Source organism: Pavona decussata, unplaced genomic scaffold, assembly GCF_977016875.1.
Source record: "Pavona decussata unplaced genomic scaffold, jaPavDecu1.1 SCAFFOLD_72, whole genome shotgun sequence".
NCBI lineage: Eukaryota > Metazoa > Cnidaria > Anthozoa > Scleractinia > Agariciidae > Pavona > Pavona decussata.
Window position 1 is genome coordinate 3,360,088 of NW_028145491.1, and position 27,430 is coordinate 3,387,517.

Below are 27,430 nucleotides of genomic sequence, written 5' to 3' on the forward strand. Positions count from 1 at the left end.
GGGTTTTTATGGTGAAGCATTCTTTACCTTTGGTCACCTCAAGTGAAGCTTTCCCACAAGTATCAATAATGTTTGATTTGGCTGGGAGGAGGCCCACACTTCTTGGTGGTTTATGGCAGCTGTTCTGCTTCCACTGAAGGGTAATTCATAGCATTGCTGTCCCGAGGTGAACCTGATGACAGTGGTCTTCTTCCTGGGCAATCATGCTGCATATGGTAAGGCCACCAGAAGTGTAACATCTGGAGAAAATTGCTGGCAGCCCTCCATTCCCCCAAGATGTCATCACCCATCACATGTCTTCAATGGCTGTTCCTGTTGACCACATCTCGCAGTAATACAACTTCTTTTTGTAGGTTATTTTGTTGAGGTGAAGTGGGTGCCAGTTCATCTGTAACAGGTGGAAAGAAAGCTCTTGCTTGGAACTTGGCGTGGTGTCTGTCAGCCACATAAAAGGGCTTGTGTTAATGCCTTTCTCAGGTTTTTAAGCTGAGCATCAAATATTCGCTGGCCAGAGTATCTTGTAGGGTTGATGGAACATCAGGATAAACTTGGCAAATGAAACATTGGATTGCCTAGGCCATTTTGGGCAAAGTTTTCTCACATTTGTTTCCATGAGAGTAGAGCTGAAGTCTAAAGATTTCTGTCTACTGGTTTAACCAAACCAAGATTCTAATGTCTCTGTCAAAACTAAGAAATCCCTCCATTTGCTGGAATCAAGATCTTAAGATTCCAGTAGAATGGCCTTGGAGGGATGTCACCCAATAAATGTCCTCAGTGCGACAAACAAACTGGTTCAGTTCAGCCACCAATTCAAATTGGATGTGGTGGTCATCCCATGAACCACTCCATCGTAAGAGTTATTAATAGAGCTTTTATCGTATGTCCATTATCTGATACCCTGATCTCTCCCACAGTCACCCTCCTTGTTTCCCAACTTTGTATGTTGACGTAAAAAAATAATTATAGTAAAGGTCATGCTACTAACACATGAAAGATATGCTGACCCATTGACCACACATCACACAATATTAGTGTCTTTCTTGATAGATCAAGGGGCAGGTTTTTTCTAGGATTATCTAGTGGGCAAATTAAACTAAGCATCTGGAGTAATGGGGAGAGGCAAGACAACAGGGAATTGAAAAGGACAGTGTTCCTAGCAGTTACAGATACATTTAAGATTCTTCAAAAATTAACCTTTATAAAGAACCGTCGTCTCTCTTTTTGTTGTTTCTTGTAGTCCCATCCTCTTCTGCCTCTCTCCACTTTTTGTGTTGGCTTGCTCGCCTGCTACTTTTGGTAACTTCCTTAGCTTGCAATCCACAGTGGCCCTGTTTTTATGCTCCTGGTGCTTGGTTCTTTTGTCATGCATGTACATTCTCTCATACTAGTCTGCTACAAACAGCATTTGGGTGCATAATTGTGTCACTAATGTGTCATTAGATGTTACTGTGGCAAATCTTTGTCATAACAAAAATTAAAATAATTACAACTAAAGACATGTCTGACTGAAAAGATCATTGCTTCTGTATACATTGAGTACCTAGAAGGTCTGTTAACAGAACATTATTTATACTAACAGGACAACTGCCAAGAATTGACTCCATGAAGGAAGTTTTAAGGCACATGCGTATAAGCAGAGAAAAAACATCCATGCATTACAGATCAAACAAGGCTCATGAGAAAGAATCAGTTGTGAAGTTGATGGCAACAAGTGTGGTGTCATTTGTTACTGAGGGGATACACAGCAGTGAAGTGTACAGTGAAGGCCAGGGGTCACACGTTCAGATTTGTACATCTCCACCTACTGTGGCTGCTGCAATGGGAAACCAACAGATTAGAGCTCAAGTTAGTGATTACAAACTTTGTTATTAAGTTTGGTAAAGCATTGAATGATTGTTATTCAAGTAGAAATATAATTTTCTTTGAAAGCTAATCACAACAAAAGCAATTGCAATTGTTGCAGTGAATCAATAAGAACTGCAACAATAACAACAACAACAACAACAACAACAACAACAACAAAAGACATGTATCGAAGGCTGTGTTGAAAAATGCCTTCGAGCTAAGTAATGACTTGTAGGTCTTGCAATAATAGTAACAATTGAAGGATTAACTACAAAAGGCATATATTGGTGTTGTGTCCAAGAAATAAAAAACCATTCCAAACTTGCCCAGTTTTACTTTTTAACTCGTGAATGCGCGTAGCGCAATGAACGAGTTATAGCGATAGTTGACTGTGTACTTGGTTGGTTAGTTGGTCGGTCGGTCGGTCGGTCGGTCGGTTTTGTCGTTAACTTTCGGGCGTGCGCAGTGAATGAGTTTTAAATTCAATTAGTGGAAAAAAAACACGCGAACATTTGTTGTTCACGGCGCATCAGGAAATTCTTATTCAATATGTAGAGAATAATTTGACGATCATTTAGTGCAAGAATGGAGATTTTTCGTTCAATCTGAGCAAAGTTACAAGTTTTTTCAGTTTTTCAGAAAGTCCGGGGTCGTAAACTCAATTAGTGAAAAAAAAAAAACGTGGAAATTTTTTTCACGACGCGTCAGAATTCTCTCATTCATTCTGTAGAGAATAATTTGACAATCATTTTAGTGTAAGAATGGAGATTTTTCGTTGAATCTGAGCAAAGTTATAGGTTTTTTTCGTTTTTTCTACGGAGTGCGGTTTCTTTTAAGAATTAAAAATAATTTCATATAGAAATAATTTAATTAAAAAATAATTTAATTTGTCAGTTTTCACGCGAAAGCGGAACGTGCCATGTCACGCATCATTGACGTCGTAAACAAAATTATGCAAATTTCTGGTGAAATGAACACTTTAAGATCTTGTCAGCTTTCATGGAGGTTTCAAAGGGAAAAATATTTCATTTTCGAAATTTACAACTGGTAATTTATGGGGAAGCAAAAGGCCGCGGTCGATAAATAATTCTTATTTAGCAAGAGCTTGTCATAGTTCATTATTTTTACTTGAGGATTACGTGGACTGAACTCCAAAGGAAAAATTTCGCGCATTTATGTCGGGCATGAAATGTAATGCGATACTTTGTTGAACAGATTTCCCTTTGTGAGATCGGCTTGCCCTACAGTAATTTTGTAATTTTAATTCCCAAAAAAACTTCACTTGCCCATCGGTCAAGTGATGGCTAGAATCCACTAGCCCGATCGCAAAATCCAGTAGCCCCGGACTATCGGGGACACGAATTTGCATGACGTAGCTGCACATGGCGTGCTTCTATGAACTTTGAATAAAAAAAACACGTGATTTTTTTTTAATCGGCGCATCAGGATACAAGAGTACAAGAATGGTTATTTTTCGTTACATAATCGGGCAAAGATATAGTTTCTTTTAGCTTTCAAGGAAGTTTCCGTAGCCGTCTAAATTTCAATTGCTATGTGTCATCTGCATTCACGAGTTGGCTCACAGGAGCCTTTGATTTGTGGTAAACACTAACACATTTTATTTTTTTTCTGTCAAGGTTAATTTACCGAACATGGCTATTACTTTGATGTACTGGCTGTTTTGTGTAGTCATATCCTTGGAAATTCAGCCTTAAGACAAAAGGCAAAATTAATATAGATCCACATTTAGCATATAAAATATGCTCTGTGTGCAAAAAATGGGCAAGTTTAGAATGTTTGTTAGATTTTTTTTTGCAAAAAAACCTGATAAAGGCCTTTTTTGCAACAAACCCTTGAATTAGTCATAGAACTCACACAAATATTACTGCCCTTACCACTTACTGTTATATGCCAAGAATTGTTACTGCCATAATTAATATTTGGATAAGATCAGATTAGGCTAGATTAGTTTAGCTTATTTTTCCCAGATTTGACCCTAGAGTGCAGCTTTTCTGTCTTTCTTTACAGTAATTTGATTGGATACTTTGTTTGTGAAAAAAATAGCATGGCAGAAAACATGTCAATTGCTGCTACATTACTAAGCACCAGCCCATATAACTGACTGGGATTTTACTTTAGTATTACCTTTGGTTTGAATGAATAGTTAATGTTTAAAACAGACTAAAGTTGATTGATGCACTTATGGACTATTGGTAAACTCAAAAAGCAACCCATGATTCATACAAGCTACAATTTACTCTTCCAACACATCACCTGGAGCCTTTCCTTTATTATCAACCGAGTAGAATTATACAAATATGCTGTAAAAATTGTTAGTAGTGATTTGTGGTTTTCCTTGGCTACAGCATTTATACAATTGTGTGATGTAGGGTTAATGTGTGGGGATATCAGACAATGACAGACAGCACCGGTAGTCAGCTTCCTTGTGTGAATGGAGTTTACTCAGCCAGTGGACAATTTACCAGTATAAACCTGGGGTCAAACCATTTACACATAGAATTTGATATTTGGTGCTGTCTACATACCTTTACTGTTAGCTGTTATTTTGGTTCAACTAAAATGAAAAGAAAATTGCATGATAGTTGTGATTTGTTTTTCTTACAGATGAGACTTGGTGCACTAAAACAAATCCTTGCACTGCTTCACAGTGGTGAAGGCAGCTTTCCTGCTGTGTTACAGGATACTTATGGTTGCCCTCTCAATTTGCGGCATCTTTTACTGTCAGCTCAGTTACAACTGCTGTTAGGAACTCTTGGCCCAGAGGTAGTGCGACCCTCAACACAACTTCGGGATTCTGAAGTCTTTCTTCTTCTTCATTACCAGGCATGTGTACACTCACCTGTACTGTTATTTCAAAATCATCAACATTGTTCCAAGTTTTCATTACAAATTACAGTATTTTTTGATTTCTTAGGACACTACAGAAACTACAATGGAGTCACATTTTCTTATTCCACACTATTTTGAACTTCTTGTTTCCTATGTCATTCATTTTCATCAATGCATTTCAAAAATTATCTACATTCTGCAGAATGTTCCAGAACATTCTATTGAACATTTTAGGACATTCTATGGAACATTCCAGAACAAATTTGGAATGCTCAGTCATGGTTTACATAATCATCTTTAAATAGCACACGCTGATGTAATATTACTGAAAATAGATTTTAGGAAGTTCTAGAACCTTGTTGCATGACTAAATATGTAAGTGAGTTTAGCAGTTTGAGAGAGTCTTTCAGAGATGTGTAAACGGCATGTCAAAAGTCTATTCAACAAGCTGTGTGCCGGACCTACAAGTGCTGTATTTAAAGTATATGTGTGGTGATTTAAGTGCTGAAGTCTGTGTGACAGGAATCTGTGAGCTGTGAAGGCTACTTGTGTTAGAGAATAAATATGCTTGTTGCTGTTACCGACAATCCTGAGTTCAGTCTAAAAACAGCCCACTCCTTCAATGAGTCTCATACATGTAACACACTGTGACACTTATTTTACCCTGGATATCTTGAACCTTTATTAACTCAAAACCTTTGTAAAGTCAAATGACACTTTTATCCCTCAAGGTTTTCCCACAGTTTTATCCTTGATACATGTATATATATTTCTTAACTGAAATTACACTGAAGAGGCGAGAGCAATATTTGTAGTGAAATCACGGGTCACCAAAGCGTATGTGACACAGGTTAACATCAAAGCGTGATTTAAAAGTTTGTACGGCGTTAAAATTACATCCAAATTTAGACAACAATATTCCCACAAAACCCACAAAAAATATAATCAAGTCTGAAAAAGCTCACCCGGTCTGTTTTGCTGTGTTTTCAATACTTCTCAGTGCTTCCAAACGCTGTTTTGAGTGGTTTATCTCTCAGCAGCTGGTCTACATGCATCACTGTATTATGTTAATGGAAAGGTAGGAAACTACAAGTCGAATTTGAATGAAATTTGGCCTGTCATTTGAGGAGAACACTTCTAAAGTCTTGCTTAAGTTTGCTTGAAACTTAAGCACTCGCTTACCTTCCTCACCATATGGCAAGAAGGATGATGTGTGGTCCTTCCTGGGCAGCTGATTTTCGGAGAAGTTCATTTATTGAGACACAGGCCTTCATTGCAAACAAAGTTCATTTCAAATCAAGTGCCATTTTTGCCGCCGACCGAGCCGTGTCCCTGGAATGTTGTTACAAACTCGACGCAACAAACCACACACACCCCCTCATGTATCATTCAAATGTGGGAACAAGGTGACCGATGTGATTGAAAGGTTATATTCTAATTCTTTTAATTCCTGAGTTGCAAAGGTCAATTTGCAATAACTATTATAGAATCAATTTATTACACTGTCTTGCAAACATTTCTCATACCTGAAATGTTAATCAGGAAGTGACTGAGATAATTATACTGAGATGTCGTGTGTACATGAATAGTACCTACACTTAAGATACAATTATAATAATTATTATTGTTAAAAATTTGATCATTGTATAATGCAATTCCAGGGATTTGATTGGCCTAGCAGCCATGGTATATTTAACAATTAGACGGTGAGCTCGAGGTTTCTATTGGCTTCGCCCCTAGCCTACTATCAAAGGCGATAGAAACCGAGAGCGAGCCGTCTAATTGTTTTAGCATACCTCAGTGATCGATCTATGAAGCAAAAAAATCTTTTCATTTCATAAATTTGTGCAATGATGCATGCTAAATCGCGCGCGCTCTGAAAAACTGCCATCTATCGATCGATAGACGGCACCTGTGTAGCCAATCAGATTGCGTGTTACGCGATAGTCGGTCACTGAGGTATGCTAAGAGCTGTTATACCATGTCTGAGAAATAGAGGCCATTAAATTGTCCTCTGTTTGTTCTTGCAAAACGAAATCAGCAAGATCTAGCAAATTATATTTTTTTAATGTTTTTAATAAAACAATATTATTCCACTCGCACTTGTTGGATATGAGATGATTATAGCCAACTTGGATGTACATGCCTTGTTTGTTATCTATCATATCATATCCAATGCATGCTCGTGGAATAATTGTAAATTATACTACATTTTTTGATATCTTTTTCCTTGTACCCACAAGGCTTTCATCTACACAACTCCTCTGTTACATTACAACATAATCATTTGATGTTTATAAGTGTTAAATGTACGTCCCGACAGGATGACATAAAAGCTACCAGCCGAAGACTTCAGGATGAAATTCAAGAAGCAGTACATTGCCTGTATCAGAGCCTTGTGGCAATCCTGGAGAACACAACTCATGCTGCATGTGGAAAAGGTTTTTCTGTTTTCTGTTTTCATGCTCTTGAAGAAAATTTATAGTAGTTGACCTGGATGCAGTCCTTATTTCTTCTTGAGACATTAGGGAGGCCTGCAGAGCAATTTTCCAAAGTGCAGCAAATTCCTTGAAATGAAGCATTTCAGTGTCTGGCCATTGTTTAATGCACTTTTAGGTAGAGATGGTACATAGAACATCCTGCAGGTATATCTTATTACATAAAACTGTATATTTGCCACATGTTACATGTCTTCAGTTGAACTAAGCTGTTTGTAAGTTTTGTGTTATGTTGTCTGTTGCTTCTCAATTTGTTTAGTTCGTCACAAAAGTTGTTTTGCTGCAGGTGCTCGCAATCGTCAACAACTCCTCACAATATTTGCATTGACTAACAAGTACCAGGCATCAGATGTTACTTTGGCTGTCTCATCAAAGCTGCATTTCACTGCATTCCAAATGTGCCAAGGAAGCCTTCTCACCATCCAGCCTTGCTCTTACCAAAAGACACAGCTTGGAAACACTTCCCAGCTTCCTGCCATCCTACAGGTTGCTTCCTTTAGACTTCTACAGCTTATTGCAGTAACAACAGGGTCAGTTTTTTTTACACTTTTTCTAATAACAGAGGTTTTTGATAAACAATTTAAAATAAAAACAAGCGATAATAATGGTGACTGATGTACTTACATAGAAAAAAGTGTGCAAGGGTTTAGTTGCATGTGAAAAATTGTATTTTTTAATCACAGTTAAATGACTGAAAAAGGGTAAAATCCAGAAGAAATAATATTTTGTTTGAGTTAGCTGTGATTTAGAGTTAACTGAGTTTGAGTTAGTGGGGTTATTATTCTGGAAACCAGTTATCATTGATTATTCAAAGAAGGCTAATGCTGCATTGCAGTGTATTAGTGGATGTTTTTTCGTTGAACTAACTAAAGATGTAATTTTCTTTTCTTGTTCAGGATGTTTGCTGACAAGCTAAGTGATGATATTGTCCAAAGTGTCACTGATCTGCTATTTGAACAACTGAATTTACTGGTGGAAAATACCAGTAAGCTAATACATTCTGGTCTACCTGGAGATGCCTCTAACAGCAGCCCTGGTCAGCGTGACAGTGAACATTCACAGGAACTGAAGCAGAATGAATCAGCACTTTGTTACTTCATTGCATTTCTGCGTAGAGTTGGTGTCAGTAAAGTGGCACAGAATAAGATGGTATCCAACCATTGGCTTGACTTGTTTATGGGCATTGTATCATTCACCACCAAGGGAAAGGAATGTCCTCACTTTGGTTTGCGAACGAGAATGTTAACTCTTCACTTGTTGACATTTGTTCTTCCAGCTTGTGAAGACAGGGTTTTAATCAAGACAGTGAGTATTACTGTGTCCTTGAGATAGTTGTCCTCAGAGTGCTAATAAAAAATGCAGAAATTATGTTTTGGCACTTTGCAAGTTGTTTTTTGCTATTCTGCTGCTCTAGTCTATGCTTTTGATATTCCCTGATTGCAATAAAGATTTATCATACACATGTATAGTGTTGTGTCAGTAGTGGTTAGGCTCTGGACCTTTACAATAGAGTTTACTCCATGTCATCTCTCTACACCAAGGTGTTAAATGGGTACTGGCTGCAAAATGCTGCCATAACCCCGCGATAAAATAGCATGTCATTGAGAGGGAGTAGTGATGCTCCTAGTTGCTTTAACCTGCAGAACCTGGGTTAAGCTCTGACCTTGCGGACCTTCAGGGCTAGGTGTGCAACTTGCCTTATCATACACATCACATGTTAAAGCCCATTTAAAGCATTTTTATCCTCAGGGGTAAAGCTTTCTTTTTTTAATCCCAGATCACAAGGCAGCTGTTCCAGAATATCGGTGATTACACATGGAGTGTTTCAAAGTTCCCTTTCTTTATGAGTGGTGAAAGTCAGACAGGAAAAGAAGCAGGTGGTTATCAATTTCCTGTTAGTGACGTTGTGTTTGATACTGACAAGCTGCAAGCCTGTAGTGTGGATGATGGGGTGACTGTGATACATAGTAATGCTCGTAGAGGCTTTGGACTGGCAGGCATTGGAATCAAGTCAGGCTGTTATGAATGGAAGGTAACTTTGTATAACTCACATTAAAATTAAATTTAAATCAAAATACATTTATAGAGCGCCATACTCCATTAATTGTCCATGACACTTTACAATACTATAACTAAGTACTCTTAATTAGGTTTAAAAACTACTGACATTGTCATTCAACAAAATCACATCTGATTATACAGTGCACCTTTAATTGCCATCTTAAATTAAACAAGTGTTTATAATTTTAGGTCGTTCCATATGACTAAATCATTTCCATGTTAAGCTCAAGCAAAGAATTGGCACGAAGGCATACCATTCTCTGTTTGAGTGGTATGTTACTATTGGGATGTGGTGATTGTAATGGTAGTTGAGACTTGTGCCTTTTGTCAAATTTCTTGATCTGCATGTTGATCTTTCCGATGACCTTTTGCTGTAGGACATTTAAGGATAGCTACAATATGTGTGTTGGACTAGAACAGGTCAGAACTGGTGTGAGAGAACCGAGAATAAACCATGTGTTTCTATTGACATTTCTTGAGCTATAAATCTCCCACTACACTTTGCTTGGGGTGGAGTTGGAGGAGGAGGTACTGGTTTGGATATTTTCTGGAACTGCACAATAAAATTTTCACATGCTACAGGTATCATAATGATGTCTTTTTTTCCCTCCAGTTTTATATTGATAAAGAAAACAGAGGTAATGAAGGAACGTGTGTTGGTGTTGCACGTTACCCATTGCAGGATGACAATCATCGTTCTTCAACAGACATGTGGTTGTACCGTGCATACAGTGGCAACCTATACCATGGTGGAGAGATGACTCTCACTCTGTCAGGATACACTCAGAGTGATTCCATCACCTGTGTTCTAGATATGGATGCAAAGACTTTGGCTTTTGGAAAAAATGGCAAGGTAAAAAATTGAATTAATTAAATTTAAAATAATAAACATTACATGAAACTTATTGTTTTTGCTTTTTAGCTCACAGTGTAGTTAACAATAATAATATTGTTAACTATACTGTGAGCTAAAAAGCAAAAACAATTATATTCTTCCACAAGTGTGCATTGTAGATGTGATGATAGATAGCTAGTGAGGCGTGTAGTGCCAAGTTGGCTACAAACATCCCATATCCAACAATAGAAAACAAATGTTCTGTGCAAGCAGTTTGAAGTGCTGTCCAACACAAAGTTTTTGGCTTTATGTAGATCATGTACGGTCAACTCCCGATACTCGAACCTTCGCTAACTCACACCAATTTTCCTTTCCTTTCAGGTCATCTTCTATATAATTTTACCCTCGATAACTCGAACTCCCAATAACTCGAACCTTTTTCAATTTCCCTTGAAGGTTCGCGTTATCGGGAGTCGACTGTACATTATATTTATTATGTTATGTTACGTAATATTACGTTATATATTGGGTAGAATGACACAAACAAAACATATGGGTGTAAAGTGTCCATATTAAGATAGTTGAACACAGATTTTTAGAACCAGTGTGCATTGTTTATCATATATAAAGCTAGTAATACCAGAAATTTGTATTTTTGACATTCTGGTTGAACCACTGACCATTTCACAGTGGCTACTTGAAAACAGAGTTCTGTTTGTTTAAAGTGAAATCTGTCATAAGATTTTTTTCAATTATTTGTCATTAGTGAACATGTTTTAAAACTGGTCTCCTGTAATTTCAACAGGTAGATTTTTAGTATATTCTGCTCTCTATTTCGTTTTGTATAAAGCATTCAAAACTTTCTTGGTTAAATTTCAGATTTTGTTTTACAATGAGTGACTTGGTAGAAATTGGCACATGTATAAAAAATGAATCAACGTTTTGATTATCTATACACGTACAACCTCCAGTTAGGTTTTTATGGGAAACATGCAAAACAGCAGCAAGGTTTGGTTCTGTAAGAGCTCACCTTCTCTTGCACACTGATCTAACACACGGTTGAGAAAGAAATGCGTTTGAAAACATTAATGTAATAGACAAGCCTCTCTCTTGTGAAGAAGAACGTTGAGCAATATTTTAAAGCACAATCCCCTTGTGCGTTAATGTACTTTGCCGTCAGTGACAAGTTTTAAAATACCTTGACTGTACAAAAGGGTCTTGACAATCTGTGAGCCAGCGAGCCATGCGAGGCAGATATGCGAGGCACTCAGGTTAGCCTAAATAGCACTCAGGTTAGCTTAAATAGCTCCCCGGTTAGCTTAACGGTTAGCATTTATGTTGGGGGTTGTTCGTGCCTCGCATGCCTCGCATGTTTTGTTCATGCCTCGCACATCTGCCTCGCATGCCTCGCTGGCTCGCATATTGTGCAAAGTTTGTACAAAACAACACCCATTGACTCCTTGGCATGTTTTGGCTGCCTTCTATGTAGGTCCTGATTTTGTTAAGAGAGAGAAATATGCTTGTGGTAATTTGTAGATACATGAGCTGATTGTCTCGTTGTCTTTTAAGGAACCTCAAGTGGCTTTTGAAGGCATTGATGCTACAGAACTTTATCCATGTGTCTTGTTCTACAGCAACATATTTGGGGAAAAGGTGATATCATTTTGGTTTGTTTTTGTGATGCTGAAAGTTGTCTACTTAAAAAGTGATCTTTTCCAGTTTTCCTTGTCCTTTTTCTTCTCTTAGAATAGAGCATTTCACCTAGCATGCGTTAGAGTAACATCTGGAAGGCGTGGGAGGGAGCTGGCATTAATCAATGACCTGATTATTTACTAGGTTTACTAGGTTTGAAACAGATGCAAGATACTGTACTCAAACCAGTCTCACTGTTTTTATCGTAGGTGACAATCAAAGATGTGTTCATGAAAGGTGGCCCGAGTGATCTCCTTCCTGGAGATCCAGTTTGTGCACCCATAAGAACAGTGTTAACAGAGTCCACTGTGGCCTTGGTCAGAAGCCTCTCTGAATACCCCTTGTGGAAAGACCATGTTGCCAGTGCAATCCTGAAAGGTCTCGGGGGGGTTAAGAGTGTATCAATGTTGAGATTTGATCATGAAAATTTACAAAAGGAAGGGCCTCAGACTGAACAGGAAGGATTTACTGAAGATGACAGTGGAGTTACAATGCAGGTTAGGACAATGGAGAATATACAGGGGCTGCCCTATACTGAAAGTTGCATTTTTGGTAATGGTAAGGTAAGCTGCCTGTTCAAGACTGACAGCATAATCAAACCAGAAGGCACTGTGAGAGCTGAGGAATTTCTGACAGTACTGTCATGTTTCAATGAGAGAAAGCACGGGAAAGCAGCTATTAAAAATGTACCCTGAAATAACAGATAAATGGGAAAACATGACTGAAGTCAAATGTGCCATTGTAAGACACTCTAAGTGTTCTGTCAACAGCTCATGATATGCTGCTAAAGTGTACCATAGTGACGTCTTCATTCTCAGTCTCTTAATATTCTTTTTACTTTTTCACACCAAGTGGTGCAACCCAACAGCTTTTAATTTTAATTCTTGGCTCCAATATACACTAACAAAGTTTTAGCTACTTTCCCTGAAATTTGTCATGAGATAGTTTCGTTTACGACAATTTCCCATGATAACAAACTCATTTTTCCAGTCCCTTGGCACTGCCTTATGTCAGGGTTCAATTGTAATGCATTTTCCTTATCAGGCAAACAACATTCAGTTACAAAAACCTCTGGACGTGATTCTTGCTTCAACACGCAATGTTTAAAAGTACATACATATCCGTTGAGTGTGACTTACTGTAAATGTCATTTGTATTCTGGTCGTGTTTTCTAATAAAGTCCTACTATTATTATTATTATTATTATTATTATTATTATTATTATTATTATCATTATTATTATTATCATCAATAATATGTTTAAATAAACTCTTATTATTATTATTATCATTATCATTATCATTATCATTATCATTATCATTATTATTATTATTATTATTAATTATTATTATATGGGCATCTGGTAGCGTGGTGGCCAAATGGTTAAATCCCTTGAACTCTTGAGCAAGTGACAGCATACTTTCAGATTATCACTAAGCTAATGAAGGCTATCCCTTACGTTTTTACCTTTAGATGCATCTACTATACTGACTTAGGCAACAATGCATATTTCACACTGACAAAGAATGATTTTTATGTGTAACAGTGTATTGATGAATGATTAAATTTCCTCAAAATCATGCCCGCCTTGGTGATTGTATTCATTCACATGAATTACAATAAGAATCACATTTAATTGGCATGAAATAATCAAATTTGATTTATTTAGAAAGGGTCAAGGTTAGCATTTCGTTGAGTCTTTCACGTTGATGTTTTAACTATTGCTCACTGTTTTTCAGTGGGTACTAACTTAGACATTTTGTAGTTGAATACAATTCAATTGAATGACGTCAGCAATGTGCACACATTAAATCCGGTATTGTTTTATTTTTACTTTTAAAAATGTTTTAACACATCAAATTGTTTCCATCCCTCGCAGGAACCAAACTTGGTAGCACCACACAACAGTGTCTTTCCATACTATGTTTGGCCAGCCTTAGCTGTTATTGGTGGAATTGATTCTGGACTGCGCATGGGTGGTCGATGTGTGGACAAGCTGTTGTCTAGGCATGGCACAGTGTTAGGTGTGAGTAAACATGGTAACAAGAGTATCAAAGTACAGTGGGATGATGGAGAACATATGGTCAGGTGAGGCAAAAAATTGATGTGTCGTATGATTGCAGACTGTAACCTGTTGGAAAACTGAAGTTCAAAAATCTGGTTTGTTTGATGATACACTGTAGTTGACTTTAGTTGTGGTTTTTTTTGTTGGCTCAGTGGAATGGCTGCATACTAGTTTGAAGAAAGAGATTGACAGGCCTTAAGTGAGCCCCCCCCCCCCCCCCCCCATAAAAAAACGGAAGAATATGCTGTCTTTTCTCTGGCATGAGCAAATTTTCAATATCTCCGATTTGTGAACATGGAAGAACCACTTAATGGAATAACCAATCAGCTGGCACAACCCCACTGTCAGTGCCACCATTCGGTGTTCTTACCTTTTATTGTCGAAGAGATATAGTAGTTGTAATACCTGTATATACTGTGCAGTAATAAGAATTTTTCCTTTCTTTGTAGTGACACCTTGTACTCAAGCTTAGAGCCTTTGGAACCTCCAAAGTTTGATGCAAGTCTCGTTGCTGATATTCCATTTACATTACTTCTTGATTTATTGGCTTTAAGTGGTTTATGGAATGTAGAGAAAGACCAAAACTTTGCGAAAAGTTCAAAAGGTTCAGATAAAATGTTAAATGAAGATTCAAATGAGGAGATGACTTCTGCTGACAGTTCCACAATGGTGCAATCAAGTGTACAGGTTGGCGATGTTACTGCTCCAAACAAAGAAACATTTTGCCAAAGTAAAAACAAAGCACATGAGTCAGAAAAGGTGCTAGTAGATGCATCAGAGGGAGGTGGTATAGCTGCTCATAGTAACAGACAGTCTGAAAGTTCAAAGGAAATTTCACAGGATGGTGTATCATTGGTAAAAAGCAACAAGCCAGATCCCATTTGCTCTGTTGAACCAGTGTTGAAAGTATGTGCCTTAAAATCACTTACCGTTTTACTTGGCTCAAACACACTATTAGAGACTTTAACTTCTGATCTGTACACTGAAAACTCTTCCTCAAGTGAAGAGCTTTCTCAGCAACGGTTGAATTGCATGGAGATATTACTGAGGAGTATGGTGTCTTACACAGTTTTGCCATCACCATTTCGAAGAGTGGTTACTTTAATGGACTTGGAAAGGTCGCAAAGTGTTCTTATAAGAGCAGTCCCTTCAGTGAATGCTAGCAAAAAAATTGAAGTACACAGGAAGACTTCTTCGGAAGGTAAGTTTGCTAAAGGAACAACAACTACAATACTCTGTTATAGATCATAGCAGGATTCCTATGGTACAGTGTAGCTGAGAGAGAATCTGATGGATGGGTGTATCAAAGTGTAAACCAGGACATAGAGTTAAACTATGGTTATATTACTCGGGTCGTAAAGCGGCACGAGTTAAGTTTTCGGTCGCGTTTTCAAATTCTTTTTTGTTTTTCTTTTTGGGTCGCGATGGGCCGAAAGATAAGACTTCGGGCCACAAGTTAAGTTCTCGGTCGCGTTCTTTGTACTCGGGCCGTGAGGTGCCGAGTTAAGTTCACCACATGACGTGTCACATACAGTATGGCAGATGCAAGACACAATTGACTAAAAAATAAGACGTTGGCATTCATAGAGAGAAGTATCTCGGAAATTCTTAATGACGACTTTAAATCATTTCTGTCCAAACCTTTAAATATCCGGACTTAAACAATGATGATGGAAAACGTTTGCAAAAGTTTGTCTTTTAATACGATGCCAGTGATCACCACAAGATTTGGTAGAAAGCGTAGAACACTTTTAATTGAATGTGGCCTTCAAAATGATCATTCCGGAAATTGCTGTTAGCGTCATCATGACCCGGGGTCACACGAACAGACGCGAAGAAACTTAATCTGTTTATGTGTCTATTATTATAGTGTCTTGTGCATCTTTTAACTTTCGGAGTTTTTCAACCATTCATATTTCATCTTTTCGTTACTAGCACTTTAAAAATTCGAAAGGTTTATATAATTTTTTTTCTTAGCTTTTTTTTAGTTCCTCAAGGTTAGTTTTGTTTAACCAAAAATTTGACAACTAAATCACTCTATGACCCCGCAGGCCAAGACAGATACAGACAGATACGTTTACTATTGAGAAACAATCAATGTAGAAATGGTTTCTGTCTCCAAATGAAAGGTGAACAACAGATGCTTTCCCCTGTATTTCATTTATTAATATAAACAGCGGAACATTGAAAAATGTACAAGGATAACATACGCGTGATGCGTAATGTTACTCTAGATCATGCCTGAAATTACTATCTGTCATTGACCTTGCGTCACACAGTTACATATCCGGACTGTACAAATGGTTTCTGTCTCCAAATGGAAGGTGAAAACGTAATGATTAAAGCCCGGGGATTTTAAAAAGCATCCGTGTGACAAATGTCGTTTTCCTCTGTATTTCATTCTGACTGCAAGAAATGCAATTCTATCTGGTGGTTACTTATTGCCTCACTATATCTCTGTATCTATCAATTCGGGGGAATTGGTGATGCTGAAGGTTATCACTGCCAAACGATTGTAGGCTTACTCACCACGCAGTCAAATATAGCCCGTAAAGCTGAAAACAGCTTCTTGTTCTTTGTATGAAATTGCCAAGGTCCTACATCAACTTTCTAATTATTTGAAAACAGTGAAAGCTCAAATTCTGTACATTAAATATTCAGCAGTAGAATTTTCTAGGTTTGAAAGTTTCTTTAAATGTTTTAGAGAAGACCAGGGGCCAATTCAATAAAGCAATTACACTTTTAAAGTACAAGCTTGACCTATGTTTTTACAAGCGCATGCAAAAATTAATCCAGTAAACGTTGTTACAAAAGCCCTTGTAAAAAGCGTCCAACTTATCATTTTGTATTGAAAATCCACATGATTTTTGGGAGATGTTTCGTCTAACTGTTGAGGCATTTCAATACCTATTAAGAGCAATGAGCCCACAAATTGAACACAGAAAAAAGGAAAGAGCTCTGAACATGCGTTAGTGCTTCTGCATTTCCTTGGCACAATTCCATTTTACCATATTATGTATTCATGCCTTGGAGTTTTTTCCTGCAACATTTTGGAACACTATACACCAATTTACACGTACAATACTTAGACTAGAACAAGAGGTTAAGTGGTGGCCAGAACAGCCCTAAATTGGATGTGCTGCAGACTACGTGCAGACTATGTGCTGCAGACGGCTGCCTCCAATTTTTGTTGTTTGGAGAGCACTGTAACTTAAAAAAATTAACAGTAATCACAGTCAAGTTGTTGATATGGACTTGTACCTAACCAGTGCATTCAAGCGTAATCTAGTTTACACAATCATATGCCGAGACGCATGCTACACAATTCTTTCATTAAATTCTTGTATTTACAAGTCAGACTTAACAAGGTGAATCACATAATACTTTTGTAATAATGATCCTGTAATAATGATTTTGAGATACACAAACAAGTAAAACTAACGATATAAAGTCCCGAAGTTTCACCCCAGTGTCATGCTATTCATTCTGTTTCTTCAAAACTAGTGTCACGCTTTTCATTTTACTTCAAAAAGCTAATAAAATTGGAATTTTAATCGCTTTTGACTCTTCGATTCAAAATGAACAGCTGCTACGTCTGAGCATAAATGTAACAAATGGTGTGAGACAGGGTTTCCTTTTAAAATGGATGGCCTATTCTGTTGAAGGGATTGTTCTACCATTCTAGTGGATAACTTGTGCTGTTTGAATGGTTTATACAATTTATCAGTCAGATAAAAATGGATTAAACATTTCTACACACTCCCAAATCGAGTCACCTATTATTGCAGGGGTAAAATCTTGCTATTAAGAGTTTTCATTTCAAATTTCAGCAGTCATAAGTCCTTCTGAAGAAAGCAAGGACACTCCAGATGAGGAAAAAGCTACCTGTACTGAGATGTCCACTACAGCACCAGACAGCAGTCGTTCTAGCTCTTCCAACTCCATGGGCTCGCCACCAACACAGACTACAGAGTCGGAAGATGTGGCTCCTGCTCCTGAACAAGAGCATCCTCCAGAAAGAAGGTTCAGCCAAACACTGATTGAAGAGCTTTCCTCACAACTGCCTGCACCCACACCAGTTCATTTGATACCACATGAAGCAAGTGCTTCAGCTGCTGAACCATCAGCCAGCCACTCACCCCGTCCAGCTTCCCCTCCTGTATCACTCCCACAGGCTTTGCGGGAAATAGCAGCTCTTTCCTCTCTCCCCAGTCATGCTCTACCTCTTTTAGAGATGGGATTCTCCAGACGGCATGTTATTCAAGCTATGATGGTAACAGGAACTAGAGAGACAGCTGATGCTCATAGAATCAACATGTTGGTAACCTGGTTACTGGAACATCCTGTTTCTGATGATGGGGTTAGTCAATACTTTTATTATAACAGTCGATATTTGCGAGATGAAATGGTCCATTTTAATGGTTACCTTATGCAGTGTGAAGGTTCCAGAAATTGCAAAATTTGCAAAAAATCCAAAGAGTGCAATTTCTAAAAATAAAGGAAACCTGTTATTTGTAGACGGTTTATAGCTCGCCGTGTTGCCGTGGCAATGGTACCTAACTCAACAACAAGTATTTTAAAACTACATTCCTTCTTAGTTAATCATGCACCATTCTAATTTAGGGCACCCAGAAATACGTGTTTTACAAAATAAGTTTACTAACACCTGAGTACTAGAAAACTGTGTTCGGCAAAATGGTGACTTATTTTTGAGAGGGCTTGTTACGCAATGAATATTGGAGGAAGTTTGACCAAATGCATATCTGAACATGTTATTATCTTCATTTCAGGATGATGAAGAAGGTAGTGAGGAAATTGAAGCACATAATGAAGTGCCTGAAGTACCAGAGGCTGTGATATCCACCCATCAGATGGTCACTGGTAATTACACTCAGGGCTTTTTGTCAGCATTCTCTTCTCCTCTCCCTTTTTCTCCCCTTCTTTCTCCTCGTTTCGTGCCTCTTCTCTTGTCTTCTCTTCTATTCTCTTCTCTTCATTACTCTGTTCAGACCTATTTGGTATGGTTAAATCTGTCTTCCTATTCTGTTGTCTTCCTTTATTTACGTAGCATTTCATTGTAACTGGTAGTACAGTTTCAGTCACCTTAATATGGAGATCTAACAAACAGTCTGAAACAAAAGCTTAGAGATGCACTACTTTTCCACTTATGTCATCTAAACAATACATGAGTGAGTAATCACCTCAAGGTTACTCCTATTAATGACAACTTACGTTAATGATGTTTCTCTCTGAAGATTCTGTGACAATTTGTTTTTCAGCTATTTGTTCAAATTAATTTCAAGATGTATTTACTTCATTTTATAATATGATTGAATAACAATGTGAGGATGAAAAGAATGTTGTTGAAGGTCAGGAAACTGTTGATGAGATAGTCACCAAATAGTTTTCTTCTCTGTTACTTACCATGGACCTTCAGGCAAATTAGACAAGTTTTCACAATCCGTGATTATTGTGACTGTTTTTTTTCTGCAAAAATGGTTTAGCAAATGTAAAAAATAAAAGTTAGTTTACAGAGTACCGGTACTTAAGTTTCATTTAATTTGCAACTTAGTTATCCAAGGTGAAAGTCATGAAAGTTGACACTAATTACTGCAATGTTAGAGTATGCCAACACAGTATGGTCCTGATAGATACCCAGAAAAAGGAAAATTTGAGTTCTCCCAACAGCAGTTGAACTTATGACCTTCCAATTACTAGTACGGTTGCTCTACCACTGAGCAGATGAATGATAAACAAAAAACTCATTGACTTTCACATTAAGAATCAAACTGAAACTTTAATTACTCTTAAATCAACACGTAACTCAAGATAATAGCTAATAAAAACTCATTACCGTCACCAGTGCTACCTTGTTCTCCCCCCTAACTAGCATATACAATTAAAATGGCTAGGGGCTAAGGCAGGCTTTGAAGCTACAGTATAACCTTCCGATTACATAGCTCCCACGAGTCTCCTGTAACAATACAATACAATACAATAATTTTTTTCTCAATACACAGATACATGTAGATAAATAAACAAAACTCTAACTAACTAGAATGATAATTAAGAATAAATACAATATTATATTGTTAAACGTTAGAGCCTAGAGGCTTAATAAACCGGTGAATTTTCAATTTGAGGATGCCTTTGTCAAAGACTGATAAATACATCTATCATCTATTCACCAGGCTTAAAACACAACATAATATTTCTTTCAAAGCATGGTTTTTTTTTACCAGATGAAATTGGAGCAGCACCCGCAAGGGAAAGAACTGAACGTATTGTTGAAGATGTTGATATGGATCTTGAAGACAGTGATTTTGAACCAGGAGCTGATAGAGAACTTCTTGGATTGTTCTTCCCAGAGGTCAGTATTGGTAAAATGGCATGTTGTGTCAAGCACTGTGTCATTCAAAGTACAAGAAAGGATTGTGTTTGGCGGGGTGACTGGGTATCAGGTTTGACTGTTCATTGTTACATGATTCAAAAAGTATCACACCAGGTCCCAGTTGTTCAAAGAGCGGATAACTTTATCCAGCGGATAGGTGGCTATCCAGCAAATAAAATGTATTGGTTGGAGTACATTTTATCCGGTGGATAGCGATTAATCCACTGGATAAAATTATCCGGTCTTTGAACAACTGGGATCAGGTTATTAGAGTACTGCACACACGCAATTGTGATCCTGTAAATTGGAGTATAAACTGAAAGAAGTTTACGGACAGTATTTTCAAAATCAGTGTTAATTCCATTAGGAATTTCTGACCCCAAAATATTAGAGCATGTCAGGTGCTTCACTGTGATTTGTGATCGACATAGTTGGGTAAATCTTTCCTTCCTTTTCACATTACACCAGAGTTCACTTACAACGGTCATTGTCAGATTTTTTATAGGCCAGTTTTACTTTACTTTGAACAGTTTACCTGTGTTTGTCTACTACTCACCAAAACAGTTTCCAAAACTTTGTTGACCTTTGACCTGACTCTAGATTCTGATTACATGCCCTGCTCACACTGCTCAATGATGACATTCGTGCATCTGTACTCTGATCACAAACTCCTCCAGACAAATCAAAATGCGAGACTGTTCATTGTATAAAGCGTGGCGTACTGGCAAAGTTTATTCCTTACATCATTGTCTTTTCTTTGGGAAGTTTTGTCAACTTGTTTTACAGGAATGGTGTTATTTCAATTGTTGTTGTTTCAGCCAGTTTGTTTAGTTTTGATCTATTTATTTTTTAGCTGGCTAGCCAATCATCTCGTGAATCAACTGCAACATGTGATATATGTCAAATAAATATTCAGAACTTGAGTCGACACATGCGTACCTGTCACCCAGGTTGTGGTGGGAACTGCAGCCGCCATGGTTATCGGAGTGATGGTGTTTACACAGATGGTTGGTTTGGTGGGACTTGTGGAACGGGACATCCATATTACCTGTTGTGCCCTGAGTGCCACAGAAGACAAGTCGCTAAAGCTGAGGAGGCAAGGACACTGGCAGCTTTGAAAGGAACGAATTTGTAAGTTGGAACACAATAATATTGTTAAAGGAAAATGGACCATTCACAGGAAAAGTAGATAAATTCTGGAACCCAGTTGAAAATACCTAAATGGTAGCAACAAATGTCCATTTTATCTATCTGTCAAAAATCGAAGAGACAAGTATTCAAAACAGCACTGAAACTTTATTTGTTGCTCATTACTATTGCTCATATAATGTTTTAAATTGTACAACTATCTGTTCTCCTCTCAAAAGGAACTTTGTGTAATTTATACTAGTGTATTTTCAAATAGAAGAAAGATCCTCGCAGTTACTAGGCAACTTAAGCAGTTGTGAAAAGAAAGCCTGAAAAAATTCAGGCTTGAATGGGTTTCGAACCCATGACCTCTGCGTTGCCGGTGCAGTGCTCTACCAACTGAGCTATCAAGCCATATATATGTTTCATATATTTACATTTACTAGGGTATTTTCTTTCTTATGGATATGTATAAAAATTAACTATTCTTCTCATTTTCCATAATAGCAGTTGTAGTAAGGGAAACAATATTAGTTAACCTAGATGTGCCCCTCACCTCCTCTTTAGTGATATAATCATTTACAAACTTAATATTAAAATAATGTAATTATGTGCTAAATGGAGGAAATAAAATACTAAATCAATCAGCATGACAGCGGATTAGCAGTGCATTATTTTTTTAATCAATCTCGGACTTATAAATTAAGTACTCCGTTTTGGTTGTTTTTGACGTGACTAGTCATAAACCAGCTGTCTTGAATTATCGTTGTATTGTTACAGAAAATATTCATACTCCATCCACTGAGGATTTTTGATTTAAAACCTCCCACCTCAGAAAATTCCTGTTTACCTTCATACTTTTGTTTCAAATTGTTAGTTTGAGAGTTAGTATGGATATTTTCTTGAACCACCGATGCCAAGAAATATTAACTCAGTCATAACAAGTAAGGCTCAAACTATTAATTCTTTGTAGGCCAGTTGATGATGCCCGGGTATTGTTAGAGGCTCCAGACTTATTAGGACCTTGTGAAGCAAGCATGCAAGGTATTTTTCGTAAGGCTAATGATCCAAACATTTATTCAATTTCTACAAATTTTGTTAGAAATGATCATAGTTTTTTATACCTAACTGTTTACTATGTTCCCTGCATATTGTTCTTAAACTGAACTATAACTAAACATGAATCTGGTGTCTTTGTTATTTCCATCTAGATGATTGTGATCTTGAAGCAAGTAAAGAGCAAGACAGTGATGATAACCAAACAGATGAAATAACTTCCCTGGGATTAACAGAGTGCAAACCTGTGCCTGGTCCAGTGGAGTTCGCTGTGAATGACCCTTTGGGCAGGCGAGCAATTAACAAGAAAGCTACTTGCCTCACTGGTACATCCTCTGTTGATATGTTTTCATCAGAAAGGGCTAAAAGACCTCTCGGTGAGCAAGCTTCAGTGATCACCTCAACTCATGATCGGATGTTAGCACTTCAAAGGACCACAGTTGCTGCACAAATCCACTTATCGAGGGAACTCATATTAAAAGTGCTCACTGCGATCTGCAAAGGCCTTTCACCAGATACAATCACTCGTGCCCTTCATATCATGGGGCTTGGAGATGTAAAGCTATTGGTTAACTTGATGCGGCTTGTAGCTTCTGGTCGAGCTCATGTTGACAAATCATTGGCAGGCAGGAATGGTGTGGTTTCAGATCAGGTGGTCACCAGCAGTCGCTCAGCTACTCTCAGAGTCCTGGGTCAGGCAGTTAGTTCACTGATCAACAGTCAACCATCATCAGCTCAACTCCTGTTACAAGTCTGTGTCAATGATTTGATGGCATCTGCTACTGGTTAGTTCAGGTTTTATTTTATGCTCGCTCAGACCCTCACATTCAGTGAGCGCGAGCATAATGTGTGGTTGGTGCAAACTGATTAGCAACGAATGTCAACCCTTCTATATTGCTGTCAGTAAATACGGAAAACTATTAGTCCACTTGTTTTCCATCCTTTTAGGTTTCAAAATTTTGAATTTCAAAACTGAGGGCATATTGGGAATCTAGTGTTTACCTCAAGAAGCTAATTCATTGATTGGCAATTGTTAACAGTTATTTCCCATCATCTTATTTAAAGAACCATGTCAGTGGTTAGTAGAGGATTATCTTTTTGGTTGCTTTCATTGATAAAGATGAGTCCTGGGTCCAGTTGTTCAAAGGCCGGATAACTTTATCCAGTGGATAAGTCGCCATCCGTCAGTTCCAATCTGTGCAAAGATTTCAGGATTTCCTCTTGTACAAGCGAACATGCACACTCTAACCACAGTTAAGTTTGGGAGTGTACGAAAACCTTGGAAAAGGTTTTATGTGAAGTACATTTTAGACCCTGAATAGTGCCTTATCCAGCGGATAAAGTTATCCGGCCTTTGAACAACTGGGGCCTGTACGACCAGTACAGATTTGGAATACGTTTTTTCACAATCTTTGCAACTTTACAAACATTGCCAGGTTTATTGAAGAATCAGTTACAAGAGAAACCAACAAACAAAGGTGATGTAAATCCTCCAACCTCAGATCACAAGGCCCTGTCTCTACCAAGTTTCACTGTTACTCAGACATTGGTGAATTTACTAGCAGAAAAGGGAGGTATGCTGTTTCTTTTTTTGTGTGTGCTGTATTCCATGCGTTTTCTGTATAATATTCAACCTAAACAAAAAATAATGAACATCAAGCCCTTGCAATCCGGACCCATTTTTATCTTGTGAAAGAGATGTGATGTTATGTTTAAATCCTGGTAAATAAATCATAGATGTATTTTTCTGTCAGTAATTCTCGGAAAAAGAAAATCCCAGCCTCCCAACAGGAGTCGAACCTATAACCTTGTGATGCTCTACCAGTGAGGTACAAAAGATTTCTGGGAACTAGGCCATTAAAGTAGGTTCATGTGACAAACATCTTATGTACGCAAATATGGCGTACTCTCACGGCTCGCCTAAGTTTCTCTCTCCTCCTTCAATTGAAATACATGTTTTTTCGAGTTCGAAATAAAAGAAATACCCTAAAGAACACTCGACTAATGTATGTAGTCTACTTAGGTTTTTATTTTGGTGAGAAAAGCGCCGAGTTCTTTCAACACGGCTCAAGCACTTTTAGACCAAGTTTGATTAATTATCGAGATAATGTTCTTGTATCAGGCACCCTACCGATAACCCCTATTTACGTCTCTCTAAAATCTAGAATCATTATGTTACAATCTAAGGGACATAAACCTATGCTTTTTCAACAATATGTTTACCTTGGAGTGCAATGGACATGTCAATCAACCAATCAATCAAGTTTATGCAGACACGTAACGTTAGTGACCCTGAAGAGGCTTGTTACAAAAACGGACGTGTATCTACAAATGAAAAAGCCCAAACGGCCCTTTTCACAGTATCACGAACCACAGAGAAGCATACCTGATCCAGCCCCAGCTGTTAGCCCCCATTAGCTTAGACAAGCAGTTTGTGCCTCCCATTTGAATGGCAGATTACCAGGCAATATCACTGATGAGCTTTCATCTGTTGACAACTTAAATTCTGCTTTTTTTTTTCTCAGCTAGTATATGCCTTTTTACTGACTGTTTCGCTTTGTTAGTGTGAGACGTGTAGTCAAAGCCACACTGTCAAAAATTTTCAAATGCCTCACATGCTTACAGTTTTACTTCAGAGCACTGTCGTAGGGTTGGTTATTGTTATTCTGTCGGTAAACACCAAAGTTCTTGGAGTTAGTACCATTACAACAACCCTCTTGTAAAGCAAGTTACAATATGTTTGGCTTATACTTAGAAAACAGGGTTGCACTAGTTAACACTTAGATTATACTAAATGGTACCAAACTTACGTGTATGTCTTCTGCTGCATTTTCAAGGTAACTGCCTATCAGGTGTTCCAGGGTCATTGTCACTGGTGAATGTTTTGTCAGCCTGCTGTCTCAGCACATGGCTGCCTTCACGTCACAGGGAGTGGTCGGTTGTAGAACTTGTAAAAACGTTGGCTAGTAAAACAAGGGTCAAGGCAAGGAATCACACTTTAGATGCATGTATCTCTGCTGACCTGCAAGGTATATTATATAACAATTTCCAGGTTTTTTCTATGTGACCGTTGATTCTAAAACGCGTATTGTCTACGTGTTTTTGTAGTACCATTCGGTGCCACCTTTATAATGAAGACACTTTATTTTCCATTTTCTCAATAATCAGTAGTTTGAGTTGGAACACATGTAAAGGCGTGGCGACACTGTTTTTTGAAAAAAAAGTCGTAACACCAGCGCACAGTGGAAATTGTCCAATGTAGCCTCCCTTGCACAAGTGATGCAACATCCCTGTACTTTGCTACAAAAGTGTCAGCTGGTTGAATTCTTGCAACTATTTTTCTGTGATTTTAATTTAGCTGTTATATCCTGTACATGCGTGATTTTAACAAGCACTGGAAAAGCTGGCAAGCACTCATGGTTTTTTTTTCTTGAAACATCGCAGTACCTGTGTAAGTTAAAAAAATCATTTGTGTAGCCACAGATTAATTGCTTGATAGTGCTTCCAGCCGAAACCCTGAATGTGCTTCCACAAGGTTGGGTATAAAATCCAACCCACATGCATATGCATTGTCTCATCAACACTGTCATGACACACAGTTAAGGAGTGGAAGGTTTAAGAGATTATTGCTGATAATTTTCATCGGCCGAGGATAATGAATAACTTCGGAGCTGCCACTTTAACATTTGCAGGGTCAAAAATTTGGGAAAAAATTCCCACTAAATTAAAAAAGCTCTCATATAATAGCTTCTACAAGCAGTACAAATTGTACCTTTTAAATGCCCAATGAATATTGGGTATTTAAAAGGTATTGCACTCTCTATTAATTATCATTCCTATTGTTTTTTTATGTAAAAATTGTAGTATGTTTCTATTATTGCACTTTTATTATTCTTTAATTTTTTTGCTGTTTAGTTGCACGTTATACGCCAGTTAGTTGCACGTGGCAGTGACCAACTCGAAAGCCTTAGCTCCTTTGGTCACTGCGCACATTTTACTTTTCACATTTATGTAATTTAATGCTATCTTTATATTACTTTTCTTATATATTGTAATTTCCTTTTGTTGTAAGCCATTGAAATAGTGCACAATAATAAAAACCTTAAACCTTAAACCTTGATACCAAATTGCATCTCATGATGGCATCACGACTGTTGTGGTGTAGTAAAGGTGCAAACAGCGAAAGTGTTTTGATACCTTGTGAGAACTTAAAAGGTCTCAAAGGAATCATCTACGTCTTGAAGATGGTGTGGTCTCTTAAAAGTTTTATCAACTACGACTTAGTAAATATCTCTTTTACTATACTTTGTTAAAAAATGTAAATATCAACCAATATTTTGAAAGATATGTTTTTTAACCGACAGGAGACATTCCTTGTTGTCCAGTCAACCGACTCAAAGCACACAAGAAACAGGTTTGCAAGTGATTCTGTTCTTACTGTGTTAGGTTTTGCTTTTCTATCAGTGGAAATTACTTCATAACCTTTTTTTATCCTTTATGAACGTGGCTGGATTAACTCTTGGCTTTTGTACTGGGTGGCATGGAGTAAGGGAGTGTTAGGTTTAGCTTATGCGTGGAGGGGGATTCCAAGAAATAACTGTGCTTCCTGTAACTAATGCTAGGTTTGGGGGTTTTGGTTGAGGAAAAACAAATGGTTCAAATCAGTAACATATAATGGAAATATCTCTTGTTTATTCATTTCAAGGTTACTTCTTGTGTGTGGAATGCAAGCAAACAATTCTTGGCGACAAGGTACGTCTTACTTGTGACTTTATTAGGTCACAGATCTTCAGATGTAGACAATTTGTCATTTGCATGCTGTTTAATGAAGAAACCTTTCACGTAAGGTTATAGTAATTGAATGACGATCCCTGAGTGTTGCATGGACGTCCTGCGTGGCCATTACAGACTGTTGACTTTTGCACAATTTCAGTTTTTTACATCTGTGTAAATCAGTCAGATAAGAAACAAATGTTAAAACTGTGTTCAATATGCTCATTGTGCTTGTC

At 37.7% G+C, this 27,430-nt stretch overlaps 1 protein-coding gene and 1 long non-coding RNA gene across 3 annotated transcripts in view; one reads left to right on the forward strand and one right to left on the reverse strand.

Annotated features, from left to right (window-relative positions):
• The window catches only part of LOC146477025 (putative E3 ubiquitin-protein ligase HERC1), an 82,256-nt gene that overhangs the window by 30,976 nt on the left and 23,850 nt on the right, over positions 1-27,430 (forward strand). For both annotated transcript variants that reach the window (XM_085114080.1, XM_085114081.1), the window contains exons 25-45: positions 1,580-1,845; positions 4,471-4,689; positions 7,019-7,136; positions 7,480-7,723; positions 8,090-8,498; positions 8,971-9,225; positions 9,868-10,107; positions 11,659-11,742; positions 11,991-12,278; positions 13,661-13,869; positions 14,296-15,047; positions 17,677-18,206; positions 18,637-18,727; positions 20,089-20,216; positions 21,091-21,368; positions 22,339-22,409; positions 22,577-23,206; positions 23,858-23,995; positions 25,259-25,450; positions 26,786-26,835; positions 27,127-27,173. In XM_085114080.1, the coding sequence (XP_084970206.1) occupies positions 1,580-1,845; positions 4,471-4,689; positions 7,019-7,136; positions 7,480-7,723; positions 8,090-8,498; positions 8,971-9,225; positions 9,868-10,107; positions 11,659-11,742; positions 11,991-12,278; positions 13,661-13,869; positions 14,296-15,047; positions 17,677-18,206; positions 18,637-18,727; positions 20,089-20,216; positions 21,091-21,368; positions 22,339-22,409; positions 22,577-23,206; positions 23,858-23,995; positions 25,259-25,450; positions 26,786-26,835; positions 27,127-27,173 (5,239 nt within the window). The remainder of the gene's footprint in view (positions 1-1,579; positions 1,846-4,470; positions 4,690-7,018; positions 7,137-7,479; positions 7,724-8,089; positions 8,499-8,970; positions 9,226-9,867; positions 10,108-11,658; positions 11,743-11,990; positions 12,279-13,660; positions 13,870-14,295; positions 15,048-17,676; positions 18,207-18,636; positions 18,728-20,088; positions 20,217-21,090; positions 21,369-22,338; positions 22,410-22,576; positions 23,207-23,857; positions 23,996-25,258; positions 25,451-26,785; positions 26,836-27,126; positions 27,174-27,430) is intronic.
• Positions 1-27,430, reverse strand: part of LOC146477026 (uncharacterized) — a 310,708-nt gene that overhangs the window by 22,856 nt on the left and 260,422 nt on the right. The window lies entirely within an intron of this gene.